This window comes from Dermacentor andersoni, chromosome 1 (genome assembly GCF_023375885.2).
Source record: "Dermacentor andersoni chromosome 1, qqDerAnde1_hic_scaffold, whole genome shotgun sequence".
NCBI lineage: Eukaryota > Metazoa > Arthropoda > Arachnida > Ixodida > Ixodidae > Dermacentor > Dermacentor andersoni.
Genome location: NC_092814.1, coordinates 177,392,157 through 177,410,398, shown reverse-complemented (window position 1 = coordinate 177,410,398; position 18,242 = coordinate 177,392,157). Strand labels below are relative to the sequence as shown.

The following is an 18,242-nucleotide window of genomic DNA, read 5'->3' as shown; positions in this document are numbered from 1 at the left end:
CTGGCGTGGAGAACCCGTTTCGTGTGGCCCGTTGCTATGGCGCGAGGTGCGGCGTGACTGCCTCGCTTATCCGAAGATGGCGAGAGCCAGCGCGTGGTTGACGCGTGGGCGCAATCCACAGCAGCCGTCGCCGATAGACCTTCCATGATGACGCGCGCTACTCTGGCACCATTTCGTAGCCATCGTCGCCGCACTACAGATTTCTTCTCATGGTTTCGCCATACTCTCCGCTGCTTTCCGCTTCATGCTTCCACTGCACCCTCCTTTCCTCTTTGCTCTTTGCGTCTTCCTTCCCCGGCTGCGCTCCGAGTTCGCTTTCATCTTTCGCTGTGCTCGTTCGCTCGGTTACGCCGACGCTCGCCACAGGAACGGGGCCGAGGAGTTGTGCTCTAAAATCATAGCAAGACTTAAATATGGCATAGATATCGAGGAAACAGACGTGCGATCATGACTTGTACATAGCAGCTCACTGTAGCAAAACAATGTAAATGTAGGAAAAGAGCAGACACGAATAACCAAACTGAATAACTCATAGAAGCACGATGTATTTTATAACACCGCAAAAGTTGACGTTCACCATTCCAGAGTGCGAGACCGAATATCCTGCCACGTGGGGCTACTGTGGCTGTAGAATTGGTTGTACCACCTACGAAATTCGGCAATAGTCTTGTCTCCTTTCTGCAAGGGTGGCTTCAACAGCATCTTCTTGTGATTCCACACGAGCAGATCCCTTTCGAACTGTGAGGGAGAAAGGACCAGATGGCAAGAACTGTTAAACTACTGGTGCTATACATAGCACTATATCTCACAAAGAACGAAATGTTCTGCGCGTGTCATGGCAACGTCGAATCGACATCACCTAACTAAAAATGCGCTAAAGCATAAGGGTGGTGAAATGAGTCAGTTTAGATATGCCGGTGATGTGCCGCGCATCTTTTGGTGCACAACATTTGTTGCATGGATATGTAGTCTTCAGCCGTCTTTTAACGCACTGAATATTAAACACCAACCCTTACGCTTGAAGTATTTGGTAAACTCCACGATTGTTAATTATTGCACATTTCCTTGTGCATCTTTCAGTATAGCTTAATTCAGTGTAATTTTAGGAGGAGCCGCTTGCTGCCAGAGCTCACGGGTTACGTGACGCGATCAAACGGTCAAGACAATGTTCTACATCCGCCGCCGTGACCATGACTGGCGCTGGTTAATGCTCCCCTGGTTACATCTTGCACGCATACAAAACACCCAAGAATGCGGAAAAGCGAACATCCGCCGCCGTGGCTGTAGCGGCAGTGGTAGATGCGACGCAGGCGTAATGCGGAGGCTGTGGCTTCCACCGGAGGCAAGATGTTTTATCGTTCACTTTAATTTTCCTTTGCCTTATATATCTACACTTCAATGAAAAACAACAAATGATTTCCCATAGGTTTTCCTTAGCTTCAGTAACTGTTGGCTTCATACCGGCGTGACTAAAAAAAAAAAAAATAGGGTCCCTCGATATTTCTTTTTCTCGTTAATTAGTATGCTGTATGCTACCGCTCTCTGGGAAGAAGCGCTTCTTGCATCTCGACCAGCGGGGCACATAGGCCTACGGTATACTTGCTACCATGCTTGTAATCTGTTCTAGAATTGTTATGATAAGTGTCGCTCGATCTGCAATATGCCATTGATGCTTTTTAAATAACAGCGATGTGTAAGCTCCTTCATCCAATTCGATGGCTGCCGGCTGTGTACGCTAAAGTTGAAATGAACCCACAAGGTTATATTCCCTTTAGGCTATATTCTCTTTATGACACAATTTGTCGACGCACATAAAGAAAAAGTGAAGGAAGAACGAAGAAAAAATAAGCAGACTAGAGTGATATCTCCGCCACTGAACTTATTTATTGCAAAAGTTGTAGTTCCCAAGTTCTCAGGGCCCTTACCTCTATATGGGCCACTGGCCACGAGGCAGGCGGTATTCATTTTATATGTTAGAGTGCGGGTAATTTCTAGCGAGAGATAAACGAATGGCCGCCACTGATTCATCCTAAGGTGTTTAAAGAATTTTGAGAGCATTATTCTTTAAAAGTGAAGCAATGGATGCTCTCAGAAATTTAATATGTTAGTCGTTTTGTGTCACAGATAAAATTATAAGGCGTCCTTGTGGCTTGAGCCCTGCGAAGTCACCCCAAGGGAGAGAATGACTAACGAGCTTAGAGAAAACCAAATTTGCGAGAATATTTTTGTAATAAATTTCTCTTGAAGATCGTACACGAAGTAAGTAGAAGCTCAGTAGATTCCGGTTGATGGCGGACTTGACACATTCAGGATACAGAAATTTCACGGTAAAATACGGTAGCTCGAACTTTAGAATCAAACCTGAAGTTGCCTTGACACCAATGATTATTCTACGCCAAACATAGATGATGGCAGCGAGGATATGATGAGATGCTAGATTCGCACAGATAAAATTGTGATAAACCACTTCTTTGCAAAACACTCAACGTCATGCTCGTCTTCTTCACTATGACCTCTCAGACAAGGTGCATAGGGCGCAAAGTACCAAGTGCAAATGTTACGTAATAGCACAGAGAGCAGCGTTTCCCACTTCCATTTTCCCGTTGCCGCAGGAATGTGAATTCGAATTCCAGTGGGGGTGTAGTAGCAAATTATCGTCCATAGTGCGCAAGCGCTTATTTTGTTACCCTCCACGCGTTTCGTCAAACTTTGTATGTGGCACCCAATCTGCTGAAATACTGAAACCGTTGCAATGACGAGCTCTTATTAGCGATAGGCCTTTGTGCTTTAGAGATTCCTATGTGCCGACTACATATTAGTGGTATTATGTCATGATTCATTCTTTAATTGCGCAAAACGTAGTTGCGCTATCTGGAACCTGCTTTGTGGCAAAACGGTATGCTAGATAATGTGGTTTCAAGTTCGAGCAGTCTAGCGGTGGTGCGGAGAAAATTTAGTTTTCGTTCGGCCTATTGGGGAGGTTGTAGATGAGGATGAGGAGATAACCTGACGACGAGGCGATGGCGAGTTGATGATGATGACTACGGCAGCCGTCATCGGTGACGGTGTAATTGAAAGAGCAGATAGACGGATAGACATAGGGAAACCAATCTTTCTATTTTCAGTACCTGTCGACGATAAATGGCACTGGAATATGCCGAACATAAGGCCCGAAATAACGATAGACACTTTCAGTTTTGCAGTCGATAAGAGATGATCAATTGTGACAGACATGCTAAAGAAATGTTTGAGAAAGGCTCAAGACATGACAAAATGCAAGTTTCCTAAGCACATACAAGCGAATAGTCTTGTTTCAGTCACGCTAATAACAATTTTATTGTTGCAACTACTTAATTTCACTAGTACCATTAGTGCTTTTCCATTGTTTTTGCCTTATTCTTAGACAATGTGCACCGTCTAATAGCATAATCTAAACGTTATCTCTTCACAGGTGAGCACGACATGCTGTGCGGTACTGTGGAAAGGCGACCTAATTTGCATTGCTAATAACATGAACGTACTGAAAACGAAGATGAAGTAAGGCGTAGACGCAACACCTAAGCGCTGTGGTGCATCTTTCCTTCCCTTCTTCGTTTGTTTTGAGTAGGCCGTTGTTCTTAGCCAAGAACCTATTCCAACTCTCCCAGTTTTCTATCCCCTACTTTTGAATGTTGCACGCGTCAGTATGACGTTGTTGTATACAAAGACGGCTCTTTTTCTATATTTAGAAGTGTGCCACATATGCCAAAAGTATACGTGTACAGTGGTGAGTATGCCTGTTGAACCTAGGGAAGCCGCTCTTGCGCGCATAGACAATAATTGTTTTAGAAGCTCATACAGAACTCGGTCCGTATTCGCAAAAAGTTCTTACGCTAGAATTGTTGGTTATATAAAATTGCTGTCAGTCCTCGCACTGGACCTAGTATTAGTGAAGGCAACTGGCCAATTGCATGGCACACTTATGAACAAAAAGGTTTGTGAATTTATCCCCTGGTAATTGGTTCGTTGGCGAAGGGTTATAATATAGAATTTTCACTTCTATCTTATACACGTGACTCAGTGGCTATATAGGGTGTCCCAACTGTCGTTGACAGTGCAACATGCGAAGTCTGCGGCACCGAAGAAAATATCGACCACCTGCTGTCCCTCTGTCCACGATATGCCCCAGAAAGACATCAACTCGCTAACGCTCTCCAAAAACTGGACAATCGGCCGCTTTCATTGCAGGTGCAGCTGGAACACCGCCCCCATCGTTCGTGGGCCCATACGGCGGTGAAGGCACTTTTGTGCTTCCTTAGGACGACGGGCTTGTGTGAACGTCTGTGACTATCAGTGTAAGTACGATTAGACCACACTCGTCAGGGAACTCACCGCTAATTTCCTTCTTTCCTTCCCTCCTTCACTCCCTGTCATCTTTGTTTTACCCTTTCCCATTTTCCCGGCGTAGGGTAGCCAACAGGACGTTATCCTGGTTAATCTCGCCGCCTTCTGCTTTTCTCTTTCCCCTCCCAACTGTCATGCAGCAAGATTTAAAAATATGCAAATGCCACGTAGCTGGATCGAAGCAAGGTAATGTTGTTTGCCGTCGCTTGGAGATACCCAGATTACTTTTTTTCATTCCGCCTAATTACATAATTAGTCTTAATTAGTTGATCAACTTCAGAAATACTATAGTTAGATGAAAAGTGCCCGTGAGGAAAGTGTATAGCAACATGAAAAACTCCCGATACAGGTTTTGTGGCTCAATACGTGCTGCGTAATGTGTCTTTCCGAACTTGGAAGTAGCTCGCGAATACACGCAAAGTGCCTCGAGCGGCCAGTCGTGTAGCAGTTTTGCGTGTATTTGCGGGCTTCTTTCGCACCCAGAAGAACACTTTTATGTAGCACGTATTGAGCTTCAGAACGCTGTACCAGACTTTATCATGTTGCTCTACAGTTTTCTCATTTACACTTATAATCTAATTACATTATTTGAGAAGTTGATTAACTTATTGAGGCTTATTATGTAATTAGGCGGAATGCAAAAAAAATAAATAATCTGGGTATCTCCAATCGACGGCAAACAACATTACCTTTGTTCGGTCGAATTACATGGCATTTTCATATTTTGAAATCTTGGTGCGGCCGCGGAATGACGGCGGAATGAACTGAATGCGGCCATCGGGAATGCGGCCGCGGCGGCCGCATTCTGATGGCGGTGGAATGCAAAACATAGCTCGTGTACCGTGCATTGGGCGCACATTTTTAAAGAGCAACGCCAAATGAATTTAGACTGGGCAATAATATTTCAAAATATTTTCATTAATTTCGAGGCAACATATTGTTTACTGAAACAGTAAATGAAGACCAATGTTCACTTTTTTTTCTACCCCGAAACTCCAGCGCTGACTCTTCAATGTGACCACATGGATTTCAAAGTGAGTCAGCGTACTTAAGCTGTGTTTTCCCAATAAACGTTGTCGAAACTTTCCAGGTTCTTTTAGATGACAATGCAGTTAATATCTATCGATAAAAACTTAACTGAATCGAAGCAGACGCCGTCAAAATCTATGACGCCATGGGGCGCTGGCTCAGGAACTTCAGGGTGGCGTCACCGCAGGTCTGCCGTTTTCGCGCCGCTTCTTTCTTACCAGCTCCCTTTTTATTTAATTGTTCTTCAAAGAACCTCATGTGATGAAAAGTAATCCGGAGTCTCCTACTACGGCATGCCTTATTATCAGATCGTGGTTGTGTCACCTAAGACCGCATAATTCACTGTTTTTAATTTTTTCCACAAACAACTTTTTTTACCCAAGATATTACCCAAGATTATTAATTAAACCTGGTTCGGCAACTGCGTCGGGAAACCCAGAAACCTACTATTAGTTCCTTTAATTATTCGTCTTGCGTCGACATAAAGACTGAAAGCCAGGATAGTAGGTGTCAGTTCCCTATTAACTCCAGCGCGACAGGAAGACTAACGGCAGAAAGGAGGCGAACACACAGATCACTGTGCGGTGGCTTCGTTTCTGTGTTTTGTCTTCCTGTAGCCGGCGCCGTTGATGATGGATGTTCGTGGGTTGGTTTGAACGATCAAGTGAACTCACGGCTTTCGTGTAGATGATGCCTGCCAGCCAGCGGAAGAGCAAGCTTGCGCGGGGCTCGAAATGCATGGTGTGCACCACGCGGATCCGGAACGGACCCATCGGCGTGACCGCGATCACGATAAGTTGGTTGCCGAAGCCACACTCGACGCGCACCACCATTAGCCCGGGTCCCTGCTGCGTCAGGTTGCTCACGTTGTCGAAGAAGCGCGGGCACCGGCCAAGAACTCGGATCTTGGCGGCGATGTCGACGCAGAAGAGGTGCTCCTTTGTGTACCCCTTGGCTGTCCACAGGTGCGTGAAGAAGCGGCCCCAGCCGGTGTCGCCCGCGTTTTTCGCGAACTCCTCCGGCGGCAGCAGGACGTTGGGTCCGTGGAAGTAGCTGAAGTGCATGAAGTCCGACTCGTTTTCGGACAGGTCCCGGATGTGGCAGCTCAGCGTTTCCTCGTATCGCCTCCACGCTTTCCAGCGACCGCTTGTCACCTCGGGAACGTCTTCTACCTGCCAGCTGGGCTCTTCGCCGTCGGCGTGGTACCACAGAAACACGTTGCCCAGAAGCTCGGCCGTGGTCCAAGTTTTTATTTTGACGAAGTCGGGCACTGCAGGAAGGCAAGCAGCGTAGCTAAAGGAGAGGTGATAAACCTGTAGTACACCGGTTGTTTCACGAAATGCGTTGTAAAGTTCTTAAAGAAACGGAAGATGCGATAATAAAGTTATTTCCTCATTGTTGCTTTTATCACCGAAGCGCATATTATAGTTGGAGTAAAGGTGCAAATTAGACGAATAATCATGCAAATTCGACTACTTAAAAAATACGTGCCATTGATCCGAATGGAAGACTTGAAGTGCGCCATCCGAGGAGCTCATAACCCTTTCCGGAAATGTAACCAGTTGACGCACCGAATGAATTATTTCTTTTACCCAAATGAATTATGGCGAATTGTCCGCATAAAAGCGAAACTCAGCAAGCAAAGAGCGCAACTCTCCTTGTTTTACAGTAGCCACTCATAAGTTATGTTGCTGCTTACGCCTCCCCGCCTGGCAAATTTCAAGGGAGAGACCTCATATGTGTACTTCGGTTTCATTTTTTTTTGTATGTGTGGATGTTTGAAATTACCCTGAATTCAATACGCTGTAAAAAGTATGAGCGTCTACTTTTTGCGTTTCTGGAAACGGTTATCAACACCTCGTATGACGGACTTCAAGTATTCCATTACTGTCAATCGTCTGACTCTCCTTGATGAAAAGTCAATTAGTCTAAATTGACTAAATACTTGTTTAATTACTGTCTAGAGCCATTTTCAATTGTCTATGTGTCGTAAAAGTAACCCAGAAAAAATAATTTTCTCATCTTCCCTATTTTTAGGTAAATTCGAACGTACTCTGTGAAACACCTACAGGTACAAACGTGAGTAGCAAGAAACGTGAGCACTGAGTATTGATTTCAATGAAATGTCTTTACGAGAAAACATGCACAAAACGATGTACTTTAGCCACTTCGATTTCGCATGTTTTTTATTTATTTATTGAAATACCCTAAAGGCCCGGGCAGGCATTACATGGGGGGAGGAGCGACAACAGTAAGCACCAAGCAACGCAGCACTACGATGTGTACAGAAGTCGTTGGCCGTTAACATGTTGAAAAGCAAAACTCAATATATAAAGACAGATAGCAACAATCATCAACAACCATTCAATTGTTACAGAGAGTAGCGTTATATATACACTCATATATAAAATGGGAGGAGGGGGAGGATGAAGTTTACAGCTCAAGGTGACGTTTCTGGCTGGTTACAAACGCTTCGTAATCAATGACAGATGCAATCGTGCCAAGTAGAAGATTCCATTGACGGATGGCTAGGACGAGAGGCGAATGAAAGAAGAGATTAGTGCGAGCAAAGATGGGTTCGACTTTGAGTTGGTTGTCAATGCGTGGGAATATGCGATGCGCTGGCGTGAAACGGGACATAATAAAGGAAGAGCGTCTGTCATACAATTTGTGGAAAAAGAACCGAATGGAAAGAGTTCTGCGTCTTTCAGGAAGAGGTAATTTGAGAGGTTTCTTTGTTTCAGTCATACTTGCCGTACGCGAGAAGTTCTTCGATATGAATCGAGCGGCTTTATTTTTATGAGACTCTAATTTTGTCGTTAGGTATGCTTGGTATGGGTTCCAAATCAACTCGAGCGCACATCTGTGATGCATGCGAGCGCACTACTGTGATGTATGCTAAGATCTTAACGTCTGCATTAACTAAACGCAGATTGCGTCTGAGAAATCCAAGTGTTTTAGAAGCCTTGTTAATAACCGTATCTATGTGAATGTTCCGCTAAAGGTCGGATGCTAAATGGATCCGTAAATATTTTACGACAGGTACCGATTCGACGGTCATGCTGTTTAGAGTGTAATGGCAAGGTTCGGGGTCAGATTTTGTCGTAAATGTCACGACTTTTGTTTTTGAGGTATTAATTTTCATTTGCCATTGCGTGCAGCAATTGTTAATCTTGTCTAAGTCCGATTATGGCTGAAGTGAATCAGAAGGCTCATTAATTTGCCTGTATATCACGCAATCATCTGCAAACAATCTGACTGTAGAACTCAGGTTCCAGTACTTTAGTCCCAGTACAGACCCTTGTGTTACTCCAGATTTAACGTGGGAGAGGGTTGATTAAGGGCCATTAGCGAAGACTGTTTGGTAGCGATTGGCCAAAAAAATTTTAATCGAGAAAATGACCTTCGAATTAATGTTCAGATTCTCAAGTTTTTTATTAGACGTTTGTGTGCAACGTTATCGAATGCTTTGGCAAAATCTAGAAATGCGGCGTCTATTTGAGAGTGAGCATGAACAGCGTAATTAAGGTCAGTAATTCGAACAGTTGTGTATCGCAAGATCGACCGTGAAGAAAGCCGTGAGGATTCGCAAAAAAGAAGTTACGCTTCACGAGATAGCTTGTGATGGCCGATGAGATTATGTGTTCTAGTAATTTGCAGCTCATGTTGGTTAACGAAATTGGCCTGTAATTTGACGGGCTAGAAGCATCACCAGATTTGGAAACAGGCATGACACACGCAATTTTCCAGTCGTTTGGGACAGCCCGTATCTATTGATTGCTGAAAAATGGCGGCTAAGATGGGGCATATTACAGGCTTTTGCTATTTTGAGTAATTTTGGACATATTCCATCGGGGCCGGGTGCCGCGTAACTAGGAAGACGGTCTATGGCAGAATATACGCCTTCTGGCGTGATAGTTATGTCAGGCATAGTTGAATGCAGCGTTGGGAATTGTAGTAGGCATGGAATTGAAGTAGGTATGGGACTGAGCAGAAAAATTGGTTAAATTCCTCTGCTAATCAAGGGAGGTAAGTAGATTACCTTCGTTATTTATGGATACTCAGGAGTTTGAACTGTGACTTGGATTAACCACCCGCCTAAATTGTTGAGGATTGTTTTTAACATGTGTGAAAGGTCACTGTTATAAAACTTGTCCTTCGCTGATTCAATTTCACTTTTGCGCAGTTGCGCATGTGTGCGGTAGTTGTTCCTATCGTGTTCAGATGCTCTCCGTTTAGCTTTTGCGTACAACCGTTTCTTTTTGTTTATGCATCGTTTCACGCGCCTTGTGACCCATGTGTTTTCTGTAGATGTGGTGATGGTGACTTTAATCACGTGTTTTCATTTCAGCAGAGTTAGTTTATCACGAATTAGGAACCAGTTCTCATTTGCATACCGCGTACTGAAGGAGTGGGAAATATGTGCAGAGAATAATGATAGTTCATTGAGGAGAGCGTCAACATTTTCTCTGGTATAATCAAATGTAACTTTTTTCTGTTTTTCTGGTTTATTCCTGACTACTATCCAATCACACTGCAGTATCATGTGGTCACTGATACCACCTAATACGTGTACAGGGGTCTTCTCCGCTTCCGTTGTCAGTGCAAGATCTAAGAGCGAATGACCACGCGTAGGTGTGGAAACCATTTGGTGCAGATTGAAAAGTGTTAGCGCATCCAGAAAATTCTGGCATTCACGCTTTCTTGTGCCGTGGAGGGGCCTGCATGTCTTCTAATCAATATTCGGATAATTGAAGTCCCCGGCCAGGAATACTGGTGCGCGTGGAAATTGGCTCTGCATGTGAGTTGAAGATTCATTTAGGTGTTCAGGGAATTCCTCGTGTGAATCAGGTGGGCGATAACACCCCCCAATGGCGCAAGTTACAGACGGTGACAGAGGCAACGCAATCCACAATAATTCCAGGCACGATCCCGTATCAACAACATACGCTTGCAAGCTTTTCCTTACGGCGATTATCACCCCACGACCGCGTGAAGTAGTGCAATCTTTCCTAAATAATGAAAACTGGCTGGACAAGGATAGTTCAGAATTATTAGCATCGGGAGATAACCAAGTCTCTGATTTTAACACCAGGTCAGCTGAGCATGCTTCGACATAGGAACAGAAATGACCTTGCTTTGGAAGGAGGCTACGGAAGTTTGTCACCATAAATTGACAACGCTGCATTATCCCTTTATTTTGTAGTCAGTTGTTCTTAGTGGTGGCGTCGCCTTCAGGGGGAATAGTCATTTCTTTTATGCGGTTTTTCGAAAAAGCAGCCCCATCTGTAGAGGGGCGCTTGGGTAGAGCATTCACTTCTCTAGTGGTGCAGTTGAATGAATACAGGGTACCATTAAGAAGGACCTTATCAAACAATAGTTTATATTGCTCACCAGGATGTCGAGTGTTTCGAGCGAAGTCTCTAAGCTGCTTCCAAATAAATTGCATCCTAGGTGAAAATTCCTCCTCTATCCAAATGGAAGCAGATTTATTATCTTTCAGTTTGTGGGCATTTTTGAGAATGCAGGTCTTATCTTTGAAATTTAAGAATTTCACAATTATCGGGAGGGTGTCGTCCTCCCTTCGTTCTCCTATTCTATGGGCTCACTCGATTTCGGCAATTGAAATTCCCAAGTTGTTGGTTACAAACTTTGTCATATTTGTCTGGGCTAGGATTTGTCTCAACGTCATCAGCACAGATTAACAGGAGCCATATACAGGACACAGCCAAAGTCAGCCGAGCGCCTACGCATATCCTAGTGGCAGCGCAGCCTGGACGAAACCATACTGGTGAAAATAACGCAGTATCTCTCCCAAATGGTAGAAAACAACCTATTCGAACGTGGTATGTGTAAATATCAACACCCATCACAACAAGATTGGCAGCTCAGAAAACGACAGTTGGGGCGCATAAAACAAAATTCGGCAGGAAAATGGACGAATGCGGTGAGCATTACCATGTGTAGCTCGGATATTAACCAAGGTCAAGCTCTTGTTGCGTACATAGATAGATAGATAGATAGATAGATAGATAGATAGATAGATAGATAGATAGATAGATAGATAGATAGATAGATAGATAGATAGATAGATAGATAGATAGATAGATAGATAGATAGATAGATAGATAGATAGATAGATAGATAGATAGATAGATAGATAGATAGATAGATAGATAGATAGATAGATAGATAGATAGATAGATAGATAGATAGATAGATAGATAGATAGATAGATAGATAGATAGATAGATAGATAGATAGATAGATAGATAGATAGATAGATAGATAGATAGATAGATAGATAGATAGATAGATAGATAGATAGATAGATAGATAGATAGATAGATAGATAGATAGATAGATAGATAGATAGATAGATAGATAGATAGATAGATAGATAGATAGATAGATAGATAGATAGATAGATAGATAGATAGATAGATAGATAGATAGATAGATAGATAGATAGATAGATAGATAGATAGATAGATAGATAGATAGATAGATAGATAGATAGATAGATAGATAGATAGATAGATAGATAGATAGATAGATAGATAGATAGATAGATAGATAGATAGATAGATAGATAGATAGATAGATAGATAGATAGATAGATAGATAGATAGATAGATAGATAGATAGATAGATAGATAGATACTACGAGTTTACAGAAATTGACATCGAGATTTTTTTTTCACTACAATCGTCCATCGATCCCTCCAAAAGTGTTTTGCTAAGATTTCATTTGGGTCTATTAAAGCAATAATAATAATAAAAAAGAAAGCGCTGGCTTGAGGATGGACACTTCTTTAGCACCATGTTTAAAGGCTGAAATCTCAGCGCCACAGCCTTTTATTACGAGAAGATGGTAACAGCGCACCTTTGGCCGAGTAAGGAACGTGGGTGCAGGCGCCGTCGTTTGCGTCGAACCTCCACCCGTGGAAGGGGCACTCGATGCAATCTCCCACCACACGGCCCATCACTCCCAGGTGGGCGCCCAGGTGCGGGCAGTAGGCGTCAAGCACGTGTGCAGCGCCGTCCTCGGTACGAAACGCGACAAGCTCTAATCCTGTAGAAAGAGGAAAATATGTTAGCGCTTCTCGCGAAATGGGCTCCAGACTGCCCGATCAGCTGTGGGCCGGATATGGACATGCACCGTTTTGTCCGATTAAAACTGTCTTGCTGCATCGGGAAGGCTACGTGGCTCTTAGTCCTGGTCTTCTCGAACTGCGGTTCACGCACTTTAATTTTTTTTGAGAGTGCATGAGCTATCCGAGAGCCCGCTGCAGAGAGACGATATTAAGGTCGAATAAATTATCCAAGGAGCGACCGAGAAGCATTTGCAACGTTTTCGGGCATTTGCCCCAACAGGCAATGCCGTAATGAATGAGAGCGACCTTGTACGCATAGCGAGCAAGTTGGTTGAAACATTAGCTATAGGACAATGGTGGCGCATATGCGACAGGCGGCTGCTATCGCAGCAAATGAGCTCAGTAGGAGCAATTCGCCAAGTCTGCTAATTTTTTTATTTTCCAAAGGTGGTCCCTTATACCTTTCAATTTCCAAAGCGTAAAAGATTTAGGCTTAAGGCGTGCAGTATGCTAAATAATTACCGATATTTCATTAATAGACTGCATAAGGAACCGACGTTGGGCTGGTTGGCGTTCCACTTGGGAGGGAAAACACCGCGCAAGACGAAGACTAAGAAAGGACGACAGCACATGCGCTCACTAACAAGGTTGCATTTATTGCAACAAGAAAATAAATATGTAGAACACGCACAGCCCCGTGCGTGCCTTGATCTTCGTCATTCTTGAGGGAAAACCACTTATTTGATATCCATGATTCACCCTTCTTCTGCACAAAAAAACTTTTCATCTTTGATTTTGTATCTTTGACGAAATGCTCGACGCATGCGGGGTGTTCTGCATATTTATTGTATTGTTGGAATAAATACAACGTTGGTAGGCAGCGCATAAGTTGTCGTTCATTCTTCGTCCTCTTCCATTCTTAGTCTTGCGAGCTCTTTCCACTGCCAAATGACTAGAATGGTAAAATCGAGCATGAAATACACAGAATAATACCTCGACACCATGTTTTATTACTTTTTTTTTAATCGCCGAGCCCATTTGCGCAAAGACTCTTGTCCTTTTTCTTTTTCTAGAACACGTCAAAGAGTGATACCCCGACACGAAAACTTACCAAGTACGTCGATTCGCTTTACTTGTTTGACCTTGAGTTCTTGAGACTCTATAATAGGAAACCAGCCATTGGGATACACCGGCGGCAAATCCTCTTGAGGATACCGCCTTCGGGCAGGAGCCAGCTGCATGTGCAAGTATGCAATGCTCTAAACTTATGTGAACGTTTCCAGTCCTTAAGCAACGATTCATAGGCTCCCATTGAACATCGAAAAAGTGACGACGCAAATATAGCTAGTTACCCAAGGATATCACAGTTTCTTTACTCAAAATGTTTGTTGCCGATTTTAGGAATTTGTGAGAGATATAAAAGAGCGTATATAATTGCGCGAATGTAATAGACTATTGAATTATTTTATGGTTCTCTGCATGAGGGTCTAGCAAGCCGCTACTGCGACACTGGGTAATGCGCACTAGAAGACGCAGGCAGAATTTTTATTCAAGGAAGTGGAGTGTTTACATCTGCCTGATCCTTGGCAATGGGGAGCTCTATATACTCTGTCATTAGTGAGTAACATCCTGTAGGGTAGCTTTCTGGGTCATTTGATGCATGATGACAGTGTGATTGTTCCAGCAAGTAAAGACACGAGCGCAAGCAAAGAAACGCACAGGTCGAGTAACTTATAGGTTAATAGGCCAGCGTTGTCCTCTGCGTTTCTTTATCCATGTGCTCGCGTCTTTTCTAGCTGGAACAGACACGCTGTCAACATCCTGTAGTCCGAGGATGGGAAAAATGTCATTGTAAGGACAATTAGTACACCTTCGTCACAACCTGTTGCCCAAGAGGAACCGAAACCAAGATTGTTTTCGATCGCTACAGTGCATCCTTCTTTAAACACTGAAATGTGTGCTCCCAATCTTAAAGTTGGCTGAACGAATTCTATGTTTATAAGTGCACCGAGTGGCCGCCTACTCTCAGCACCAAAACTTACCACACAAGGCACACAAATGGTGCGTCTTCGCGTTTAAATATCACGGTTCGACAGACGAGGTGAAAGGAGCAGATAAACAGGGCGATCTCCTCTTGTTGACTACAATTCATTCGTTTTACACCTTGTGCGTTTTCGCCACCGCACATAAGAAAATGCAAGTCGCTACAAATGAAGAAATGAACAAGTGTTCGATATGTAATAATTTTTCACTGTTACACTACAACATCCATGACGGTATTGGACATATCAAGTCTCCAGATATTTCTTTGTTAACACAAATTTCAATATGATATAATTTCTCGGACTAAGACTAAGGTTCTGACGCCTGAGGAATCTGTGAACCTCCTAGGTTAAAACTTGGTTTGCATTCTGCGACTTAGCAAAACAAAGTGTTGAAGTGTTCGACTATTTCTCATCGCCAACCTCATGGATTATAATCAGCTTTCGTCTAACCACAGATATGTCACCGCAATATGAGGTACTATTTATTGAATCTTCTTGTTGGATAAATGTCGGCGTGGTGTACCGTTCATCAAGTTCTAAAGTCTCTTTTTTTTGCTTCAGGCCTTAGAAAGTATGTTAGATGAGCTGGACACCAGAAATAAGGAGACACTCGTATGTGAAGACTTTAACTAAAACCCAAGCACGATCTCCCTAAAATTTCGTATCAAACATTAGATGAATCGTGTGTGTTCACGAATAGCGTTTTTGCTTGCTTCATCAGGGCGAGAACAATATATATTGCTTTGTCAACAGCTGCACGTACCGATAGAATTTCACTTCGAGAGAGTTTATCCGCGATCTACGAATATTGAATGGAATCTTAAATAATGCAATAATACAGAGCGTAACACTAACCCATGAACACGCCAAAGAATAGTGCAAGCAGCCGATCAACCCTTCGATGACGCAAAGTGCCTGTATTCCCGCATCGTGGAATATAGGCATAGAAAGCAAAAGGAAAGGAATGTAATGTTTGCTACACAAATAAATAAAAGCTATTCAGGAGCAAATTATTAGCGCTTCTACGACGCAGTAAGAAAAGGCTATTATAGATCATCGTACTATCATAGCTAGTCAAATGAGCCCACGAAAGCTGTGGGAAGCAATTAATCCTCTTAATAGAGGTATTACTCAGCAAGCCAGGGCGCATGATAATATATTATACGCTGACTCAAAACTACAATAAGCAAACAATTTTAATCCGCTTTACCTTTATTTGTCTTTCTTTAACTTACCGCTGAAGAAATAATGGTCCCAATTTCTTCAATACGAACTTGTAAAGGCACTGGGTGTGACAGGATATCATTGAGCATAATGAAATCTAATGAAGGTTTACTGTGCCCACATCAGGCGCAAATTTTTTACTGCGCTTTTTGCGCTGGTACATATCCTAATCTACTGAAAAGAGCTAAGGTTTCTCCCATTTTTAAGGACGGTAATATCATGTTATAAAACTAAAGACCCATTTCGATACTCTCAACCGTTAACACATGGTTCGAATAGTTTATATCCAAGCAAAATACTAAGTTTCTAAGAAAATTTAATAATTTAACTCCACTGCACTGATTTTGTCGAAATAACTAAACTAGAACGGCAGTTACTTATGTGTAAACAAAAGCGTTCGGCAGCGTCGATCATCACGTCGTTGCCAAGGAAGTTAAAAGTCTATGGATTTCGTAGTGAAATTCTAAATTTCTTTTAGAGCTATCTTGAGGAAATGTGCCAGAGCGTATACACGCTGAGAACGTCTCGTCTAACTTCCTATTTCATATGGTGTACCGCAAAGGTCAGTGTTGCAATCGATACTGTTTGCCGGGTACATTAACGACCTTCCCCAAAAGGTTGATAAGGGAGAGGAAACAATGTATGCTCACGGTACGGTAGTTTTAATGTCAGGCAAGGATTTGGTCCGCTATGAAATGCTGCTAATAAGCAACTAGAAAACATAAGAAACAAGCTTAAGGGACAACGCATTGACGTTTTTATCCAAAAGAGCTAAAATAGCAGCACCAACAAATTAGAAGGTCGCGACAATAATTGCCGCAGTTCAAGAGTGGAAATATCGCATTATAACGCTAGGTTCATCAATTCGTTACAGGCTACACATAACTAATGTTTGCAGCCGGCTAAGTCGTGCGTGATATGTACCTTATATGAAATGGGCCCACATTATTCTTCTTTTTTTCGGTCAGGAATATGAGCCTCATTGTACTGGCCAATCGGAGATATTTCTTTTCTACGTCCACAATGCAAACAAAGACAGAAAAGGGTCCATGGAGGGGCGTTCACTCGTTGAAAGGCGAAGCAAATGTCTCTTCTCATCGGTGCGGTGAAAAGGCCAGCCCATGAGCACCTAAAGTGACCGCTAATACCATTAAATTCGTGCATTTAGAGCATTGATATGTACGAGATGATTCCCGAAGAAAAATAGGGGGGCAATATCACTGCAAAGAACCACGTTATGAGTGGAGTATTTTTTGTTGTAACTGCATGAGGGGGGGGGGGGGGGGGTAACTGGCCTTCATGCTTACATTTAATTTCAACCCGAAGTGATGCTTTGTAGGAAGCCGAGCGAAGAATAAAAAAAAAAGAGAGTTGCGTGTTTCTCTAGACTTTGTGGTTTTAGCCACGGTAGTCATTTACAATGTCAAAACTACATCGTCGCTGCCAACCCACTCCCCATGCCTGTCCTCTCACCCACCTTTATATGATAATTTATAATAAATGTGGCAAATGCGTGTACCTTGTTTTGCTTTATACTGATTTCTCGTTGTATTCTTTTTTATTAGCATGTATGTATGTAACGAGTGCTGTAATTAGCCTTGACCTACTGACACCTCCTTTTGTGACGGCCATATCGGCGTTTGGCGTATCTGATTAAAAAAATTGGGCCGAAACTAACTTCCGGTGGGTCCAACCTTTCTGAAGAGCCCCAAGAAAGCGCTCCCGTGAGAAAGGCGAAAACACATTTCACGCGCACTGGGAAAGCTGAACTTTACTACTCGCTAAATACGGGGACTCGTACAGCAAATAAAGAACGGTGTACAGAATAAACTGAAAGCCATACCCTTTTCTTATCCTCCGATGCCCGTGCACGGTGCCGCAAGAAGACCCAGGTGAGGCTTGCGAAGAAAGCAATGAGCGGCGCAAAGCCCAGGTTGAACAAAAAGAACACGTCCATGGAAATCATGGCAAGGGGCTAAGCTTTCATGGGTCTGCTGTGGGAAGCAGGCGCGCCATCTGAGTAAATGCGAGGAACGGGCGTCGCCGTCTTAAATTTGGTGCGCAGAGTCGGACCAGACAGTAACGAGCAAACGAGACGGTACCCGTGCACCTCTGTGCTTCGTCCTTCTCGCAGATGCCCTTAGACGAAAACAGGAGAAAAAAAGCCACAACACGTGACTGCCGATTAAAAGAAAGAAAATAGACAAAAGAAAAAAATCCTCGCAGAACGCATTGCACGATTATGAGATTAGCATTCATGCACTGTAGCGACACTTCACATTCGGCCCACGAGACGAGTGCCATTAGAATCCGATTATAATTCCGTAGCTACCCGTTTGTTATCGATTGCGCGCATCTCGTGCTTACGTAGGAATCGGTGTTAAGCGCAGCTCTCTTGGAAGTTTGCGCGAATGTTCAATGCAAATGTTATGCAAAACTGAACGCTTATGACGGGAATGTTTGT

General features: G+C 43.2%; 1 protein-coding gene across 1 annotated transcript; it reads right to left on the bottom strand.

Moving 5' to 3' along the window:
* Positions 1-527: 527 nt before the first annotated feature.
* On the bottom strand, positions 528-17,744 carry LOC129380755 (cholesterol 7-desaturase nvd-like). The gene is made up of 5 exons (XM_055062618.2): positions 17,622-17,744; positions 13,621-13,744; positions 12,299-12,487; positions 6,087-6,682; positions 528-738 (listed from the first exon to the last, which is right to left on the bottom strand). The coding sequence occupies exons 1-5, from the start codon at positions 17,742-17,744 to the stop codon at positions 574-576; spliced, it is 1,197 nt and encodes a 398-aa protein (XP_054918593.2). The 3' UTR covers positions 528-573.
* Between the last annotated feature and the right edge of the window lie 498 nt (positions 17,745-18,242).

Excerpts from the sequence above, each read along its gene's own strand:
- LOC129380755 (XM_055062618.2), bottom strand. The coding sequence starts at position 17,744 with ATGATTTCCATGGACGTGTTCTTTTTGTTCAACCTGGGCTTTGCGCCG. Across the intron at positions 12,488-13,620 it reads AAAGCGAATCGACGTACTTG|GATTAGAGCTTGTCGCGTTT; the intron begins GTAAGTTTTCGT and ends CTCTTTCTACAG. Across the intron at positions 6,683-12,298 it reads CGTTCCTTACTCGGCCAAAG|TGCCCGACTTCGTCAAAATA; the intron begins GTGCGCTGTTAC and ends GCCTTCCTGCAG.